At 44.7% G+C, this 21111-nt stretch overlaps 1 protein-coding gene across 1 annotated transcript in view; it reads right to left on the bottom strand.

Moving 5' to 3' along the window:
* The window catches only part of LOC124043946 (R3H domain-containing protein 1-like), a 32491-nt gene extending 12248 nt beyond the window's left edge, over positions 1-20243 (bottom strand). Inside the window, 16 exon segments of the mRNA XM_046363116.1 lie at positions 272-394; positions 1619-1806; positions 3771-4067; positions 5610-5827; positions 5980-6062; positions 6146-6241; positions 6665-6773; positions 7089-7229; positions 7701-7760; positions 8007-8085; positions 8400-8532; positions 10389-10484; positions 10955-10990; positions 12580-12786; positions 13830-14085; positions 20022-20243. Coding sequence (XP_046219072.1) covers positions 272-394; positions 1619-1806; positions 3771-4067; positions 5610-5827; positions 5980-6062; positions 6146-6241; positions 6665-6773; positions 7089-7229; positions 7701-7760; positions 8007-8085; positions 8400-8532; positions 10389-10484; positions 10955-10990; positions 12580-12771 — 1851 coding nt within the window. The 5' untranslated portion in view covers positions 12772-12786; positions 13830-14085; positions 20022-20243.
* Between the last annotated feature and the right edge of the window lie 868 nt (positions 20244-21111).

The following is a 21111-nucleotide window of genomic DNA, read 5'->3' on the forward strand; positions in this document are numbered from 1 at the left end:
AGTCATCTATCATATAGCTGGAAAATGACCCTATACTATTCCCATTTAGCAGTCTCAGGCACCTACAGTAGCAAACACCAGTTTGGCTCTGTACTAAGTTCACTATGTATTTACAAAAAGTATCAACAGATTATTTGGCTCTGTACTAAGTTCACTACACATTTACAGATTTTTTAAACAAGCCATAAGAGGGAAGATGGGATAGAACCCAAATATTGAGGTTGAAAGAGGAGGTGAATGAAGGAAGAGTAAAGAGATGAAAGTCAAGTACCACAGTGTATTGTTGGTTAGGGCAGACGGAGAGCAGCTGAGGTGGGTAAGAGACAGATGCGTACTGGACAGGCTGAGCAGAAGGCTGGAGGGGCCGGACCGGCTGAGGAAGGGATAGAACAGACTGAGAAGAGGAGGAGAGTAAAAGAGATAGAGGAGAAGAAGAGGTAGAGGAGGAGAGGAAAATAGGTAGAGGAGAAGAAGAGGTAGAGGAGGAGAGAAGAAGAGGTAGAGAAGAGGCAGAAAAGACAAGAGGAAGATTAAAGGAGAGAAGTAGGCGTAGAAGGTGAAGAGGAGAGGTAGGAGGAGAGAAGTACAGGAGAGAAGAGGAGGAGAAGCGGTAGAGGGCAATGGGTTTAGTCAAAGACATTAGGCAGAAGATGCAAACACTGCAAGAGGAGAAAGCATTGCCATCTCATAAACAAAATAATTACAGTAGGGGAAAAGGATATTAGTTTAGTGCTAGCTCCTGGGGAAATACAACTAAACAGTAATGAAGTTAATTAAGACAAAGAGCTCAGTCAATAGATGACCATGGATATGAATATCCTCTGTCTTCTACCAAGGTTGACTGGTGGAAATCAATTACAAGACATAAATATGAACACCACGGGACAGCTCTTAGTTCAACATAAATATCCTCCAATTTGCAAACCCCTCATCAGCCTCATCCCCTGTGTCTATAATGATGTCTTTATTAGAAAGGGACATTGCTGCTTCGCGTCATTGGAAAGGCATCCTTGTCCGACTCCTGGGTTGTGCACCCTACACTATCAGAGGTCAACTCATTTTCCTGCCCTGGTATTTTCACTAATGAAGCTCAACCCCTCTGGCTCCGGTTTATTTTTTTAAAGGACCTCTCCATGACAGGTTGTGTTGATGGGGATCTTGCTATTAGAGATTGCTATTCCTACCACCGAGGGCCTGTATAAATTCTAATGATTACCGTTTGGGCTGTGTGCTGGACCAGGGTCACAGTGTTTAGCCGAGACTCTGAACTCAATTCATTTACTCTGACAGGGGTGGCGACTAAGGAGAACGGCAGGTTGCAAAATTTCCTCAATGAATTACACTGTACAAATGTCAAGCACCGCCATGGTAATGTTTTGAAATGGGGACCATGTCAATCACCAGGGTGTTTTAGGATGACTGAGTAAGAATTTAACATGTACATCAGTTGTTTTCCTACTTTCCCTTGCCCTGCTAGGGATTAAACAAGCACGTTATGGTTTGTAATGTGTAGATGTTATGAATAAGCCAATGACATCTACATTTTCTCCTATGCTTCAATTGAATTGAATTAAATCTCAAATTAAATTCAGTGCCCTGCTAAAGGGTGTTAGCGGACCTGTGAGAGTACGTGGTTGTGATTGGTGGGCTGGTGTTGGTGGCGGCCAGGAGGGTGTGGAGGAGGAAGCATGGGCTGCTGGGTCCTGCCCTGCTGATTATGATGCTGATGATGTTGATGCTGAGGAGCCATGCTGTGGTTGGGGTTGTATACCACAGCACTGCCATCCGGGTTCACAAAGGGCTGGCCTGTAGGTAGAGAGGAAGGGCTGAAACGCACTGGAAAACCACCAGCACTGGTATCTCTATTAACACATTAATGATCATAATTTTCAGCATTATAATCAATACGAACCATCTTCTCAAATCACATCAACCATTATTGTCAACATTCTCTTCATCCCTATTGATATTGGCCCCATTATCAACATTAAACATATTCTTCAATGCTTTGATACGAATTTGCCAAATTATTAGGTATCCAGAAATGTAATTTGGCTAGCATTATCCTTACAGCAGTTGTAGACAGTATAGTGTCCAAAGGGCTTCATTTACATAGCCTATTTCTGAATTCACACAGTGTAGTGAGTAAATATTTATAATAAATGTGTACCTTTGCATGAGCAGGAAAAAGACGAAGAATATTGTGTGCGGAGGCACCTTGTGTAGAGAGAATATGAAAGAAACATCTAGGATAGATTTCTGCCCTCATTCTTTCCTAGGGCTCATTTCTCCTCTGAATCGCAGGTGAAAAATGCATTGATGGTTCTGAGGGTTCACTGTGAAATAGGCTGGCTCCGAATGCCGAATATCCTTTTGTGAAGGTATTTTTTAAGGCAGAAAGGAGGTTATTGCCACGGAGCAGTGCAGAGACACTCAGCTCCAGTGTATGGCTTATATATCACATTACCTGGTCAAATCTTGGGTGTTTTTTCCTTACATTTGTATTCTACACACGTCTAATGAAGTGCCTGTTGGTAATATACATTGCCATAGGGACAAAGGTTTAACACTCCACAGACATGTTTGCTTTGTGAGCTCTACAGTTACTCATATACTAAGAGGATTAGAGAGGGTTTGGGCCAAGCTCTTATTTTACTAAATCTAATATCAGTGAGTATCTACTATAGTTAGCATTTTTCCTACACATTTGGAGTCATAATAAATTATTGAGAAGAAAATATATAGGCTATACATTTGCACTCTGGGCTCATTTGCCAGTGGTGAGAGGATGGGTTTTCCTCAACTTTTTGCACGTGTGACACACACATGGACCTGAAAATAACTCCTCTTGAGTTTTGAACTATCAGGTGGCTAAATTAATTCCTGGGTACTACACAAGACATTTCCAAGTCCTTACGAAAGGTCAATAAGCAATTACACACTCCTGACTGGCTCTTGAAAAACATATTAGTGCCAGCTCCATATACCCGGGCTTATCAGCCAGACCCATGCATATTTAACAACTAACCTTCTCTATGTCGGCCGCTGAACGAGCAGACTGAAGAAAAATGCATTATACATCAGAGCTCCGACTTACTCTCTAGTTTTTCTATATTCAACACCGTACAGTATGGCTCCATTATCCCTTGTCTCAGCAACACTTTATGGAATTTGTTTTGACCAACGTCGGGAAATATTGATCTTGCGAGCGCACTATCGTTTTTCAAAGTGCTTCTGTTCTGACCTCATCTGCGGGCAGCAGAGAGACGGATCCTCATTTGAATGCAAGCCGCCTCAGACAGCAACTCCCGTGTCAAATCTAAATAATTTAAGGAAAGTGATACACATTCTGTCGGTTGGGTTTACTATTTAAAAGGACAATCAAAGCAAGTTCTAATTTTCACCTCCCCCAAAATACTCAGAACTCAAATACATCATAAATAATGCATGAAGAAATGCCTTGTGTTCTGCTGTGGCGTTCCACCACTTTTCTTCCAGATACCCCCCACCCGAGATACATCACCCTCCCCAGCTGGCTCCAACGTTACAAACTACAGTACGCTGTCTGTCTCTCTATGCACCACAAGAAGAAGAAAGCAGTCAAGGAATAAGCAGCCAGTTGTGAGAGTTTGTGAGTCGTGTTAGTTTGAAGGAGAAGATATCGGTTTGTGAAAGAAACACATTTTACATCCCCCATGCAAGCACCCGTACTGTACAACTAACTTATTCCTAACCAACCTGGTCCGATGGTATGGTTAGAGGGTACCAACCTGTGTGTGGGTTGACCAGGATACTCCCTGGCGGTATCCCTGTGGCTTCCAGGGGAAGCAAATAGTAGCTAGTGTTAGCTGCATTTGCTAGTGGTGGCGGCACCGGGCCGCTCCTGCCTCCCGCCTCATAAGTCACAGTACTACTAGTGCAGGTGGCTGGGTAAGCCACTGGGCAGGGGGGCACGGCGTGGTTGTGAGGGTGGCCAGCCTGGGTTAGAGCTGGGACGGTGAGGGGCAGCTGGGAGCGAGAGAGCGAACCCGTTGAGGACCCTACACTACTAGAAGACTCTAGTGAACCTAGGGAAGGAAGGAAGGAAGGAAGGAAGGAAGGAAGGAAGGAAGGAAGGAAAGCCTTAACCTACAGACACAGCAGAGTTAACACACCATGCTTAGAGTTGTTATATGGGGTTGGAAAGGGAGAGTCCTAAGATGCATGCCAAGGGTCAAAGGAGATACTGATGGTATCTACTGGAGAAGCTGCTTGAATTCATTGGATAGTTATATTAGTCTGGCTTAGACAATCACCTTTAACTGTACAATGCATCAATGGTTGAGACCATTGCCATAAAAACCTTTAGTTGACCCAAGTAGAAATCTAATGTTTTTCATTAAGAAATGCACTACATTGAAAGGTCAGTTTTGAAATTCCAAACCTACACAACCAATGATCTATTCTAATTACCTGTGGGACTGATGCGGTCATAAAATAGAAAAGAGGATGATGATATCGTCAGCAGCTCTAAATGACAATTTAATTAATTTCTTGATTAACGTCTTCATTTAACTATTCACTTTGTGTGTCCAAGCACCACCACCATGTCCATGGTGGGCAGAACACAACACAACACTTAATGAAACTAATAGATTCTTGAACTGTACATAATTAGATCATTAAGACTGGAATCTAATCATGTCAGGTAAACAAAATAAAACATGATTGACTAAGACATTCTACTACAATTCTAAAAGAATGGCAAACCACTGATAGCATATTACCATAATATTTGTAGAACTATGGTTCAAAGAAAGAGAAAATGCATAAATGCTAAAATAATGCTTTGTTGAATTGGCTAGCTACTTCCCCTATTAAACTGACCATTGTATGTTTGAGATGGGGCTCTTCTTTTTGTGAACGTAATAACCAATGAATTCACACTCCAGATACCAAATGGTTGTAATAAAATGAGAGTGGAGGAGCGGCAAATGTAATAAGAGGAGAAAGTATGCTGGAAAGGCACGCATTAGAAAGCACACTGTCAACAATGTACACACTGTCAATATGTGAGTGGTATGTTAAGTGCCAGCAAGGTGTGACAATGCACCAAGACCTGCATCAATGTTGGCAAATAGAAAAGTGCTCCGTCAATATCTTGATCAAATCAAATGGGGGGGGGGCGACGACACGATACACAAAAAGCATCCTATATCAACGCAAGGAGACAGGAGATGAAATGTGCATGGTTTGGGAATACACCTACAGCACAAGACCACACAGTGAAGCACCCATTTCACCTGGCAGGAGTCGTCATAGGGAATTTGTCTCTTTAAAGACTAAAAGCATTCAAACCCTTTGATAGAATGATGGACATTATTCTAGAATCTGCTTTTGTCATGTCACATGGCTTCTCTGATTGGACGCTCCTCTAAATGGATAGGCCGTTTTCACAGGTGCTGCACTGCTGATTGGCCAATATAAAGGTGGAGATTTAGAGTGAAGTGAACTGTGGTTGGTGGTTAGTTTGGTTAAACCAGACTGAACACTGCACTCACCATGGAGGGTGGCATTCAGTCTGGTTTAACCAGGCTAGTTGATAGTGGAAGTAGTGGTTATTTATTTACCAGTCTTAGAGAGGCGACCCATGCTCTTGCTGCTGCTCGAGCTGTCTCCCCTGATGAGGACAGAGATCCCGCTGAAGCTGCTGGCCTTGGTCATGGCTGGCCTCAGGTTACGGTTGGAGCTGTCAGAGTCTGTGCTGCTCCACGGCCGAGGGTCAGAGTACTTGGGTTCGTTCTCAGAGCTGCTCTGGCGACTGTTGGCCGGGCGGCCATCTTTTAACCTGAGGAAGGAGCCATTTTAAACCATTATGGGATTATACATTTATTAGCTATTATAACAGATATAAACTAATGAATCACATAACCATTTCCTAAGCAGAGAGTAAGAGATTGGTGAATTTGTCATGGCTATGTTACGGTGAGAGATAATTACCTAAACATTTGCCGCCTTTGCTGTGTACTGTTACAAGCATCATCCTCCTGTTTTCTTTTTTCAAGAGCCAAGCCATCTGGACCCTGGAATAAAATAAGCTCTGTTCGCTACTTGTATTTACTGACTCAAACTATATATTAAGGGAATTCTATGGGATGGTTCTTACATCTTGAGCAAATATCCTGTCTCTGGCCCTCTGGTACTCCTCCTCTCGTTCCTCTATAGACTTACTCCTACGGTCGTCCTTTAGCCGCATCCGCATCTAGACACGTCAACACAATGCTTTAGCACTAACATCTGACACATACATCCACTGTCTCCTTTAGCAGTGGTTTGTTAGTTAATAGTAACAAAAGGCTAAGGGAATATACTCTAGGAAACACTGAACAAATCACCATTAATACCATTTGTCCATTGACTACTGCTTTTACTTTGTGCATGGAGGAAAAACATTCTGAGCTGTGCTAGTAGTGAAGACACCATTAATACCATTTGGCCATTGACTACGCTTGGCGCATCAAGGAAATACACTTTTCAAAATAGGGTGTTGTCTTTTTAAAACTTTACTGGCTTTCATGGAGAAAAGCGAATAATTTATTTTCACATTTTATCTTTCTTTCTTGGAAGCTAATTGATCATAATGAGGTCTAGTATTGGGGAGCCTCACATCAAATGACTATCTTACCATGTTGTCATCTTTGTCTGAGCCGGAGTTGTCCCTTTTGAGAATGTAGCGCTTTTGGAAGTCGTCAGTTTTGTCGTCTTTGATGTGTTCTGAAAACTTTTGATCAGGTCTACAGAGAGAGAGATATGGGGGGAGAAAAAAATGAGGAAACTTGAGTTGTAGTACTAATTTGTTCCAAGAAACCTGAGATGTTTACACCATCTCCCTTCCACCTCAAACGCTGTTGCTCTCCTCCCAACTTTCATCACCCAATATTGAAAACGCAGATAATTACGTTTCCCCAAAAACTCATTTCGAGGGCTGCAAAGGAAAATCTCTTTTGCCTTGGCAGAACATTTCTGCAGGCTTAGCCATTTGAATTAAGAGTAGGGATGAACATTTAAATTATTGGTTGTGGCAGAGAGGGACGAGAGAGATTACTCACATTCTTGTATTGCTAGTTTTGTTGATGATTACAGATTTCCCGGTTTGGTCGACGTTGTGGTCTAGGCCGAAGTAGGCGGCGACGCGGTGCAGCAGCATTCTGTGGTAGGATGTCATTGGAGGGAACTTTCTCTTCTGGCTTCTGAGGAGGTGGATGAGGAGAGGACAGGACAGTGAGGAGAGGACGATAGAAGACAGAGGGAGAGGACAGGAGGTGGGAGAGGATGGGAAAAGAGTGGGAGAGGACAGGGAGAGAGGAGGATAGAGGAGAGGACAGGGAGAGAGGAGCATGGAGGAGAGGACATGGAGGAGAGGATGGGGGGCGAGTACAGGGGACCAAATCAATAATTCAAAGAGGGACTACAGGACAATTAGGAACAGTCGTTCTGTGCAAAACGGTCCAACATAGCCTGGAGTGAAATCTCATTAGTTCTCCCCAGGCAGAGAGAGACATCACACGAAATTATGCATGAGGCTTAATAAATGAACAGAAACAGCTTATTCTGTTTAAATGACCCCCCCCCCCCAAATCCTCAACAAATCGAGACACAAGAGACTCGTAAATTCAGTTGAAATGCACCCCAAAAAAACTTGACCCAGCTGAGCTACTCACTCGTTATTACTGATAAAGTCGAGAATGTCCTGTTCCAACTTCAGCAGCATCATTCTGTCCCTGTGAATATAATGGATTGAACATGGAGATAATTAGTTTGGAGTCTGTTTAGTCATTTGAGCATCCATCTCATTACCTCGGGGTATGAAAAAAACTGCAACTGATGACTGATGAAAATGCCAAGTGTTCAAACCTTTTAGAGAATGAGTCTTTGCTTATTCACCAGTGAAAACCAGTGAAAGAGAACAACAGCTGGGCTTGTGGGAACAGACTATATATTTTCAAATGACTGGCATGGGTACACACCTGGGGTTGTTTTTCAATGTGTTTACTAAGAATTCATGGATATCGATCCCGGTAGAATCTGTGTACTCCTGACTGGAATCTGGAGGGGAAAAATAGGCATTAAAGAAAAACTTTTCTATTGCGTCTCCTCATTTCGCAGAAACTTCGCAAAAGTTAGAGCATTAATGAGCAATAATATATTTTTTTTTTAAAGTAAGCTAAACTTGTAGGACATAAGACCATCCATTGTTGTGGTTTATTTTAAATCAACTTTACAACCTCTGAGAAACCTCTGATTCCAGACAATAGCCGGTGCTTACCCACACAGGATGCCTGTGTCCCAAATGGAAACCTTTTTTGTATTTAGTGCACTTCTTTGGACCAAGGCCCATAGGGGACGCAGATAATGCCTACCTCTGGACAGCATCTTCCTGGGCATCCTCTCAGTCTTCTCTAGCAGCTTCTCCACACCTTTGTCCTCCTCATCCTTGATGGGTGACACCTCCTCTTTGTCAAATGACTGGGAGACCTGGATCTCAACTTCATCCTGCAAAATAAAATACTGTTGGAGTCACCTTTTATCATGAAACAAATGGGATAAGGTGATTTCTCTTACTTAAGGAGCTATCCATCAGGATAATGATGACGACCCCACCAACTTTCCAAATGTACAGATTATGTAGCTAGTGGGGTGGCATGGTAGGAAAGCCCATGTGTACTAAGGGTTATAAGTTTAATGCTATGATCTTGAGCATTCACACCCTACAGAGTAGCCCAGCCTACTCTTTCTCTGATTAAGAATCTGAAGCACCCAGAAATGATTTCATTTAATATTTTGGTCAATACAAAAGTAGAAGTAAAACAAGCAGACAATGAGGCAGAGGGACAGCAGATGTTTTTTTTAATGGGGAAATCTGCTATGTTTACATTGGAAGAAAAAAAAACATTGCACCACCCCTGTAAAAAGTACTAGCTTAGGGGAGTTGCAGCTTGCTAACAATGCTTTGATGCTGCACAGACTGAGTAAAAGCGAGAGAGCGAAGGATAGTGAATAGAGTGGGGGGAAAAACTCCTGGGAAAGGAAATCTCAATTACACACCAGTTCAAGGGCATACATCTGACTGAATGAGTCTTCGTGACACCCTGCCAAGCGTATTCTTTCATGAGGTGGGAGATAATTTGACAAGCATTTGTTTAATTCACTCACACAGTCAGGGAGTTTCCATACTGCTCCTGATTTAGGGTTTTTATACAGTAAACCAGTTAAACGAGACACTATTTCTACTATGGAATGGGTGGAATGAAAGAAAGTTGGCCTAACACCTAATAAAACAAACGTGTTCTACAGAAGCTTGCATTCAAATAATTCAACAGATTTGAACCCCTGCTGTCAGATTAAAACAAATTATTTTAATAGGCTAATTCTAGTATGACCTTTTGGATCTTAAAAAACAAAAAATCAGATTTCATGTTGAACAAACAAATGTGAGAATCTAGACCACAGCTAACACGGAACCCAAACCGGCTGCGCACGTGCGCCATCGTGCATAAATGTATTTTGTCCCCCTACACCAAACGTGATCACGACACGCAGGTTAAAATATCAAAACAAACTCTGAACCAATGACATTAATTTGGGAACAGGTCAAAAAGCATCAAGCATCCACACATAAAACGGCCAACCGAATCGTTTCTAGTCATCTCTCCTCCTTCCAGGCTTTTTCATCTTTGAACTTAAATGGTGATTGGCATCTACACTTTCATAGTATTACCACGAAAACCGGCAAAACGTGTAGTCTTTCAATCACCCACGTGGGTTTAACCAACGAGATGGCACGTGGGTACCTGCTTCTATAAACCAATGAGGAAATGGAAGAGGCAGGACTTGCAGCACGATCTGCGTCAGAAATAGAACGGAGTTCTATTTTACCCCTTGGCAACGCAGACACTCGTTGGCGCGCGCAAGCAGTGTGGGTGCAATAATTGAATAACATTGATTTCTACATTTATTTTGCGACGCTTGCGCCACGTGTCCGGTCTGGTCAGCATGTAAAGCTAAATATGAATCATGTGGTGAGTGACCTGAAACAAGGTAGGTGCTTCAATAGTCACAAATCATTTCAAGCAACTGGAAACGTCGTGTTATTCAAACAAATTCCTTTCTGAAGCTTTTGTTGCGGGGAAAATGTTGTTCTGGAAGCTGAAGATAACCAAAGAGGGGAACAGTTGGTGAGGTGTGGAAACTACAGGAATTTCTTGTAAACCTTTCTTGACGTTTCATTATTAAAAGAGATGCACTTGTGGGGTATAAATATGCAATGAAATGATGGTTTGACACCAGCTGATGGTTTGGGGAGGGGCAGTGAATTGTCATAGGAGGGGCGTGGGGGATTTGCGGTTTACCTTGTGTTCTCGAGGCAGATCAGTGGTAATAGGGGGAGGAGGAGAGGACTCTTCGCAAACAGCCAGGCTCCGAACTAACTTTAACTTTGAGTTAGACTGGGGATTGGAGAGTGGTGAGGGTTAAGAAGAGAGTCAGGATGGGACAAATACGGTGCAGGCAGAGTTTGAAAAAACACCACAAACCAAGCGCATGGATGGAGGGAAATGTATATATCAGAAGGAAAATCAGAAGGAAAATATCAGAAGGAAAATTTAAAAAGAATCCAGAATTCCCATGCAAGCACAGCACACACTGGCATGGCAACCCAAGCTCAAGACACCAAGCACACGGTCACCTAGGTTAGATTGACCATTAACTGGTCACTGGTTAGATCACTCGTCATGATTGTGATGCATTAGAATTTACACTCGAATAACTGAAAATCACAAGCTTAAAAATATATACTACACAAAATGGGGGGGTGCAGGCAGTGTAAATTAAAAGGGAAAAACAACTCATTGTCAGCTATTAGATGGTGGGGTTCATCAAGCAAACACTGTTACAGACATGCCTCTTGCCACTGTACCTTGGGCCTTTTTCCCATCTGTCCCGGTGTTTGCCGCTGTACAGTAGGCAATGAGACAAAATGGATCACATGAGACAAGGGTCTCATTGTCTGTAAGCCCTGGGATGAGTCCCCTTAATTAATAACAAAATGACTGAGGTCAATTACATAGTAAAGATGGGAATCTGCTCTTGAAACCATTTAGTCCATCTCTACAAAAACAGAACCATTAAATGTTTTTGTAATGAAGAAATATATTATTAACCTTTTCTTTTGCCTAAATATCCAACAGATTCTAAACCTTATTTATTAATGGTTGATGCACAATAACATTTGAATTTGTTTGCCCTAATGTTTGTTTGCCCTAATGCCCTAATGCATCAGGCTAAATTATACCCAAGTCTAAATAAGTCACTGTAGTAGAGGATTTGGAAAGAAAGAGTTCCTTGCCCTCCATGCTACTCTGAATTCTAGACTTGGAAGAACGGCCGCGGGGAATTGTAAAATAACTGTTCTCTCCTGCACACACGTCTAAAACAGCACCTTGTGTGCAGTGAGGCGCCTCGATCTGCAAAGTGGAGGAGACAGATGGCAGTAAAGGCATTTGTTCCGCCTCCTCATCCCCCTAGGGGTGATACAGGAGAAGTTTGTGGATAAACTGGGATTTGAGATCGAGATTATCTGCTTTTCCGCTCTTGCATGGATCTCCTCAGCAGACTGACTGCATGGCTCCTGGCCTTCCCATTCCCTTACAGGTATATGCCCCCCCCCCCCCCTCTTATCTCAACTGCCTTTAGTACTATACAACCACCTTTACAAGGGGGGGCAGCCAGGCTAAGATACAACTGAAGTGGCAATCTTTTCCATATAAAGTGCGCTACTTTTGACCAGAGCCCTATAGGCCCTAATCGAAAATAGTGCACTATATAGTAAATAGGGTGCCATTTCAAACGCAGCTCTCCTCTGACTGCTGTAATACCATATATAACCACCTATACACATGGAGCCAGGTTGAGAGAAGACTGGTGGTGCTGAGATATGAAAAGGGTCAAGGCTTTTCAGAAAGGGGGATAGCATGAGGGAAATGTTACAGCATGAAAGGAAACTAGCCTAGCTGTTCAAATCTTTCACGCACTACCTGTCAGAGGATGGGAGAGAAAAAACGATATAGGCCGCCTGCCATATAAAACCTCCACAAGGTTAACCTTCAAGCGTATGATAACTGAGTAGTGGTTTTGCGGTACACCGCTTCTGCGGGTTCTCACAACTCAATTATCTGACAATTGATTGGTTGTGCTTTGCCAGGGACTCCCCAGGGCCCCTGAGCCTGTGCTGTATCAGAAAGCAATTATTTCTCCCCGCTCTGCTAACCATTACAAAGCCCACCGATACCCCCAACCCTCACACGTCTGTCTCACTAGTCCCCTACCATTTCTCGCTGCATATACCTTTAGTGTAGTCCTCTGGTACATAACCCAACCCCGTCAACGGACATGCCATACTTTGATACGGAAATTGTGTGGGTAGGGATGGTTGATTTTGTGGGGAGGGGGGGTTGCAGGCATTGGTTAAAAAAAGGCTGACTGGTACGGGACGGTGTGGGGCCCAGGTGGTAAGATACAACCCTGCTCTGTGATGAGATTTACCTGAGTTTCGTTCTTGTCTTGGCAGCAGCTCTCTGGTTGAATCTCGGGTTGGAGCTGGTTTTGAGCTTTGGCCTGTGGCGGGGTCTCTGCCTGCTCCCTGCCGTTTGTCTTGGTCGGGCTTGGTTCTTCTCCCCCCGCTGGTGTCGGTGTGGCACTGACATGGTGGCTCTCCTCCGTCTCCACACCTCTCATAGTGGCGCTAGTCTCCTTTACAGTGACAGTATCAGACATCCTCATTAGAGAAGGCTACTTGGAGCTTCGTCTACCAAGAGCTCGAGACCTAGAGAGCAGAAAGAGATGGACAACACACGACACGGTTGTTTCGGTCAGCCTCAGCCACTGCCTGTCCTCCCCGAGGCTACTGTTTCAGCAGCAGCTATTTGTACTAACAGATCAATGAAGTTTCCTCAATGACAAATCACCCAATATTATAGCCACCTGTGTAATAGTGCATAATTTTAAACTCTTAACCTCTCCCCCTTTCCTTTCCCTACACCCCTCCCTCGATCTAAATTGATGAAAACCGTGTCCCTGAGAGTGTGAGCAGCACCTGGCCCTCAGGAGAGCCCAGCCAGCTCAAAGGTGCTAATGAGAATCAGTGGCTTCTGAAGCGCTTCCATTAACACTTTAGAGGGTGAGATGTGCTCTACTCCTGTGTGTGTGACGCTCCTCTACTCACACAGTGGTCCTGCCTGACAGTGCGTGTCTGGTGCCAGGGCGGACGTCAGCATGGCCAGATGGTGCAACGAGCTGTGACTGCTCTGCCTGCCAGGCTGCCTGCCTCGCAGGGAGAAAAGACACGGTGGTGGTGACACTCCCATATGCAGGCCTGTAGACGCTGTAGCAAGCAGCACTGAGGCCTCCAGGGATCCCGATCTTCCTTATCGTGAAAACGGGAGAAGCAATCTCCCTGCGTTATCTCCTATCTGGCAACCTGTCACCACACTGGCATCCTATTCTCTCCCACCCAGTCTCTCTGGCTGTCACTGCCCGCTCTACCCTGCCTATCCAGTCTGCCATCTCTTGTCTGAAATGGACTGCCTTTTTAATGCTTTGTCCTGAGACATGGGCTGTGACTATTACTGCAGAGGCTGTAATGTCTGTGATGCGAGTGATGTCTGACTGTGTGTGTGTGTGTGTGTGTGTGTGTGTGTGTGTGTGTGTGTGTGTGTGTGTGTGTGTGTGTGTGTGTGTGTGTGTGTGTGTGTGTGTGTGTGTGTGTGTGTGTGTGTGTGTGTGTGTGCATTTACCGGCTGCGGTGCTTGGCCTGCAGGTCAGTGGTAGCGCCGAAGAGAAGGGCGAGACCCACTGAGGCGGGGTCCCTCTGCGTGCTGCTGCCGTTGGTGTCTGGGTGGTGCTGGACCAGTTGGTGGCTGAGGCTCTGGCTTGTGTGGAGCTGGGTCGTGCTGGAAGCCCTGAGGAAGAGGCCCATGTCCCCGTCACCAGCACTGGGTCCGGCAAGCAACAGCACTGGCCTCCGACAAGGCTCTCATGCCCCTCAGTGACCTGGGGAGAGAGGTGGTGGAGGGAGGAAGAGAGAGAATGGTTTGTTAGTATGTGTGTTCACTGATGATTTATGTATTTAAATGTAAACTCATCTTTAACATATTTGTAGAACAGGGTGTTGAAGTTATCAGTTGCATACACACTCACAGAGTAGGAGTGATACTAAAACAATAATTTTGAATCAACTCTATTTGGCTGACCGAACGGCTACTGTCTAGCTGAGAAGACGTGGATTTGTTGCTTCTCTGATTCTTTACTCTCCTGTGGTTGGAGGCCAAACTGCAGTGCAGGAGGCTGTCACAGAGAGCTAACGTTTCCATCTCTCAGCTTCCTCAGAGCTCCGCCACGCTCTAACCCCGCTAAACTCTGCTCTCTTCTGGGTTAAGAAGCTGTGTGGAGGAAGTCCCAGTCAGAGGAGTTGGCCAGGAGGTCAAGTGGATTTACAGCTCGCTCCATAATCCAGTTAACAATGGCTCCAACTCACATCTTAGCCCTACGGAGCCCCAGGTAACCGGGCACTGTGTCACCTCGTAGAGGTTGCCATGGGCACCAAGAAGCATGGCGTCATGGTAGCTAGTTCATCCTAAATCTATTCTCTCTCTTCAGTACAGTTTACTGAACAGTTATCTGATCTGCTCCACACTGGCCAGGATGACTGTGTTGGTGCTTCTCAATTCACATTTTTAGCAGAATTCAGCAGTGGAAATACCAGTCCAAATAGAGGCCTGAGATCATTGGGACGTGTTGACTTGAGAATGGCAGGGTACAGCTAAGCAAACACTTGCTGTGTACCTGACTGACTACGTAGCACATTTATCAGGCTAATGGAGGTGGCGCAGAGCTGAAGCAGGGGCTGCTGCATTATTTAATCCTCCGATGGCCTCGCCTGATTGGGATTCATGAGATCTGTAGCCCAGGGCTGGTAGGGGGCTGTCAGTAGAGAGGACAGGTGTGTGCGCGTGTCTGGTTGGCTTTTAGTGTCTCACACACACACTTACGGTCACACAAATGCTTGTCAACACACACACACACCCGTCTGTCGGTGTGCGGCAGCCTCCTGTCTGTCAACAGGGCGTGTGGTGTCTGTCACAAGTCCCTCTGCTCAGTCTCTTTCCCCAGGCCTCCTGCTGTCTGGGCTGCCTGCCCTGTGCTTTTTGGGAGTGACAGCCTGCCATAAGCCCTCCACATCTCAACTACGCAAGCTGCACTGTGGGGGGGGGGGGGGTCACAGGGACCAGACGTCGGCGAGGGGCTGAACGAGACACTCTGCATATTTTCCCACCTCTTCTCTAGGCGGACTCACACTCAAGGACAATTATGCTTTTAATGCGACCAGACAAGAGCAGTTCTGGAATTCATGAGAGCTCAGTAGTTCACCACCCCACCCCCTCCCGTTTTTTCCGCAGCACATCCAGCGTCAGGAGAGCAAGGACGCCCATGCCTGGCCAACCTTTTCCCTCCCACGCCCCCGCTTTGGAGTGGCCACAGATGGAGGCTCCCCCAGGCTGAGAGAAGTGGAGGGCTGGTGGTAGAGAGGAGAGTACAGTGCCGTCTCTTCTAGTGGGAGGACCAGTGCTGCCTGACTGAGGCCCCATGAGGATCAACCTCCATTAAACAAGTTTGTGGTGCGTGCAGTGGAAAATCTAAGAAGCAGGTCTTTCTTGACCCTGGATGTTGAGCCTTGTAGTCACATGACTCTTCTGGGACTTCTGGTCTCAGCCGGAGCACTGACTGGACGTTCCGTAGACTTTTCGGTGTCTGTCCATATGCTTGTGGTTTGTGTTTTCTTATGAATTTATGAGTGCATCATTTCTACGGCAGATGCTAATGCTTTTGTGAATGACAGATGGACAATATTAAAGCGGCAAAGGGCATTCTTCCCCCCTCTTGGAGATTCAAAAGTCCAATTCATTTTGTTACTTTTCCTTCTTTCCTCTTCAATGGGGGAGTCTGAGTCCACTTTTCACACTAATTGGTCAGGGTGTTCTATCCGAGCGGCTAGCCGGAGCCAGACAGAGACAGCACCGGCCATCTCTTCTCCTCACAGTTGACTCGAGGAATGCTTAGATGGTTAAGGATTTACATTGAGCTGCTCAACCAACTGTGGCCGACCAGTGAGCAGAGGGAAAACTAAGAGTACAAATAAGGTTGGAAGTGGCGAGTTTGTGAGTGATTGTAACGTGTGTTTGTGTGTGTGCGTGCCTCTCTCTTTCCGATCGGTCATCCAGTCGGCGAATGGATGTTGGAGATACAAATGAGATCTGTGTTGGTGTCAACGAGTGACAGCTAAGAGTGGAAAGGGTATTGATTTTGTCAGGCTGGATAAATAAGCTGTTTGCTGCTTCCTCATCCCTGCTGTGTACAAAACAAGAGGCAGGGTAGCATCCCAAATGGCACCTTACTCCTGCATAGTGCACTACTTCTGACCAGGGCCTGTCCAAAGTAGTGCACTAATATAGGGAATAGGGTGCCATTTGGGACCCATGCAGGGAGGTGTCCTATAGACTTAAATAGTGAGGAAGCATGGCACGAACATGGGCAGGAGGAGAGGAAAGCGGGAGCAGTCCGCTATGGTCGATCTGCAAGTTGACACCGTAATAAACCAGAGACAAATGGACTGATCTGTCTGTGACAGTCCAATCATGTGTTAACTAACCATGAACATACAATTTTATTTTCCAGAATATAAACTAGGTAAACAATATTTCCTTCTTATGAAAGCATGTGACTCACCAAAAATAATTTTACCCTTTATCTGTGGGGAAAGCATTTATGACAATGCAACAAGGAACATTTTTTGGGGTCAAGAATAAAATAGTAAATTTATATAATTCTGCAAGATTAGAATACTTTGTGATATTGAAATAAGAACTGAGGGAGATGAAAACTTTAATTAAATTCCTTCCTTTCAACCTTTGTTATCTTTTAAGCACATAGACCTGGAGAGAGTTTTTTTTTATTTTTTTACCACCCACACACAGGGGGATGGTGTCCTTATTAATAATCCCCATCAGCACTGGGTGAACTATTTTTTCATAGCCAATTATATTTACGGATGATTGACAGTTGGCTGACGTCAGAACGGAATATAAATTGCAAGAAGAGGGGGGTGCTCTGAAGCTGACACAACTGTGCCTTAACTACACACACGCATTTAAAACACATAATTAAAAGAAAAATACCAGTGATGCCAGCTCCGTAACTGCCCCTTTTTGCTCCCACCATGCCCCCTTCCCTTACATACAGCACCATCTGAAATATGTAATTCCCTGGCTTCAGTTTGGAACTGCGCCAAGAAGTACACCGTTCCATTGACAGACTAAGATTCCGGTGCATTCAACACTCAGAAGGCTCAAAAGACAGTCCACCTCTAGCCCCAGGGTGCTTTCTTTAATGACGCTCTCTGAGTTAGGGGAGATTTTTTTTTTTTTAAATACCCCTGAGGTCGGAAGGTTCAACTCTCAGACCCCAGTGGTGCTGTTCATTTCCATCTGCTTAAACACAAAGCCGTGATCAAAAGCAGAGTCTTGCGCACAAAACATTTTTTTTTTATTGAATGCAGGAATAAAGAAGTCTATATCTATGTCCGAGCCAGGGATATCAAAAATGAGATCGGAGAATTCCCAGTAGTGCGGGGCAATATGGACAAAAATCCATATCACCATAAATGCAATGAAATTACCACGATAACGATACATTGAACATTAATGTGCACCAATTACTTTTTATTATATTACCCTTAAAACTACTACTTTAAATGTGTCTATCATTGTCCTGTTAGCAATAGCCCATTTTAGCAGCCTTATTTTGTTTCAAACTTCACATTCCTCTAGTAAAGGCTACTTATCGTTCTTATTAATATCAGTAAAAATGTCCTCGATAAATGGTCGATATTGATACATTTTGATTGATCGTCCCAGCTCTAATTCACAGTACATTGAGCTACACTAATGACTTCAATAGCAAATCACAATATCCACTATCCATCATTTCATCCAGCAGAGAGAGGAGACATGGTGAATCTCTCACCTGCTGTGTGAGTTTCCTAATAGATGGGCCAGGTGACTTCAGGGCTGCCGTCAGAGGTGAGGCTACCTCTAGCTTCCTTTCAATTACCAACGGGGGAGAAAGAGGAGAAAGAATGAATGAAACATATAAGGGAAGGAAGGATGGATAAGGATCAAAATCTTGGTGCAGTTCTTTCCTTTGCTGGACGGCAGCAGCCGACACTCAGCACACAAAGAAGCGCTTCTTTTCACTAATGAGGCCTTCCTGCGGAGGTTAGAGCGCAGTGCGCCGGACTACGCTCCCTCCCCGGCTACATCCATATAGCAATTACACCACTTAATTGCCTTCATGGGCCAGATATTCCCCTGCCTTTTGCCCCAATCATAATGCAATTACGCCAGGTTCCTGGGCAATGTTAAACGCCATCTCTGGAGTGCATCTCTGGGGCATTGTGGCTTGCAGTAGCATTGGGTCCCGTTATGTTATTAATTTCAACCCCCTCTTAGAGTGAGGCTGGAGGAGACTGAACTGAATCATTAGCCAGACTCTGAAAACGACCCTTGTCACCTCGCTCCGGCCGTCTGGGACTGTGATGGGAGCCAAAGCTCACTGATGGCAAGTGACATTTGGGCTAGGCATCAAATTAGAATCCTTCACTTGTCCCCTTCATTAGATGTCCGATTAGTAGAGATAAAAGGATATGAGTTGAAGACTGGAGGGGAATTGATGAGAATGGCAGAAAGAGTAGCCATTAGGTGTGCGCTGACAGTAGTGGTCTGACGGACTCCATTTCCATCATAACCTTGTCCCACTTTACCAGAACTCTGATTGCCCCATTTAACAGAAATTAGATGCATAGTATTCAGGGAAACTAAATACAAGTGGCCCCACTCTACCAATTACAACACAGTTCGCACACACTTAGCATAAAAATAATTTGCTAACAGTCCCCTAAGGTATCATATGGGGAAATGGAATAGACGCAATTACCAGTGAACTATTAGCAAATAAATCCAAGCTCGTAACGCTATAGAATAATCTATGACAGGGATAATAACCAATTCATCAGCCAGCCAGAGGACGATTGAGGAAACAAACACACCTGGAGACACAGAAATGAGCATAAAAATGCTGACAGAGGCACAAGACAAAAACAGCAAACCTCTACACTTCTAAATTGCTTATGAGCTGATTGAGCACTTACTAGTAGAATTGCAAAAATTACAGAAGAACAATAGCAAGCGCACTCCTACCAGACAATGTAATAATATTCAGAGTTGCAAAAGATCTGCATATTCCGCGCCCCATTAGACTCAACAACTTTTCCGGTGTGAAGAAAGCCACAGTGTCACAAATTGACAACGCCATTGAAGGAGAGAGATGGAGACTGTCTTACTGTTGCATGCATTTCCCTCCTGGTCCAAGCATGGCACAGCGAGTAAGGTTTTAGAGAGGGACTGAGCAGCTTGGGTCCGAGTGTCGTGGTGCTATTCAGCACACATCAAAAGATCTCAGCAGGGGTTCAAGCGCACCGCTTCCTTCCCCCTCTCCATCCTAAGGGGAAAAGCTCTTTGGAAAAGAAACAACGTCGCAGCAGCGCAAATAACAATATTTTCAAAGGGGAAGTTAATGGGACTATGGCCAAAGACAACCGTGGTGCAAAAAAACTCACAAAGCTCCAGACAGCTAATCATATTCCTCCTTTTTCGAACGCAAAGCTTGTGAACTTCTAGAAAAGCCGCAGCATTTTCCCGTCAAACTCTGCTCTCTCACTGCAAATTGCTGAATACTACAGCCATGCTCAAACAGTCTCAGGTTTATTTCACTATGTACAAAGACCCACTTACACAGGGTGCTCATATATTGGACCTTGTTCTGGTAGGTACTTGCACCTCTCGAGTGGAGCGTGCACAGCACATATCACTCACCTGCCACATTGTAGCCACCATTATTTCCATTGGTCAGAGGTTTAGTTTCCATAGTACCAGAGGCTGCATTGGCTGTGAAAGTTGCTGCTCAGAGAATTGTCCCCGAGACAGCCCCCTTCTTTCTTCCTTTCTTCCTCTCTTTGCAGCGCTCTCTCGCTCTGTCTGTGCCGGGCTGCCTAAGTGCCAGAGCCCATGGTTGGGTTGAGACTCTCACTCCGAAGCCTCGGAGACAGAGCCAAATCAACGACTGGGCTGTATGATGTCAGAGCCGGGCTCAGCCACTCAGGTGGCTCGGCTGAGCTCGCGGCACGTCACTGGCTAAATTGAGCTCTTTATTAGCGATACAGCTCGAGCCCACGGCGTTGAGAGGAGCCATGGGATGTTTACCTACCTCACCCATCCCTCCCACTTCATAACCAACCACCCTCCCCGCAATAAAATCACAACCCAACCAGAGTGTGTGTGTAGGTGTTTGTGTAGGAGTGAGTGTGTGAGAAAGGTGGGGGTATGTTGGACCACAGTATATGCCTTACAGAGGAATAGTGTAAAGAGGTAGTGCGATGTAAAGAAAGCTTGAGAGAATTCTACTGTCTAGGTGTATTTGATTGATTGGCCGTAGCAGTCAATTAAGGGGGAGAAACATCTCATTTGAATAAAGGTTTTGACACTTCTCTTCTGCAAATCTTTTAGTGAACAAAACGTGTTTCTAAAGAGATAGTTACGACAAGATAAAATATTTGATGCATTATGCATTAGTGATGAAGAATTGTTTATTAAGGAATGCTTGGCCTAATCAACCAAATAGGACAACATACAGATGCTCAGGCTTACCCATGGCTGCGCCCCTGCCCAGTCATGTGAAATCCAAAGATTAGGGCCTAATTAATTAATTAAAATGGACTTATTTCCTTATATGAAGTGTAACGCAGTAAAATCATTGAAATTGTTGGTTATTGCGGTTATATTCCTGTTCAGTATAGTTCTGTACGATGGCGAGTGGTGGGGTCGATAAACCAGGACGATTCTCCAAAGTTTAAATCTCCAGTTAGGGAACATTTTGGCTTCACAGTAGACTGCAACGGCGATGGAA

Source organism: Oncorhynchus gorbuscha, linkage group LG09 (assembly GCF_021184085.1).
Source record: "Oncorhynchus gorbuscha isolate QuinsamMale2020 ecotype Even-year linkage group LG09, OgorEven_v1.0, whole genome shotgun sequence".
Taxonomy (NCBI): Eukaryota; Metazoa; Chordata; class Actinopteri; order Salmoniformes; family Salmonidae; genus Oncorhynchus; species Oncorhynchus gorbuscha.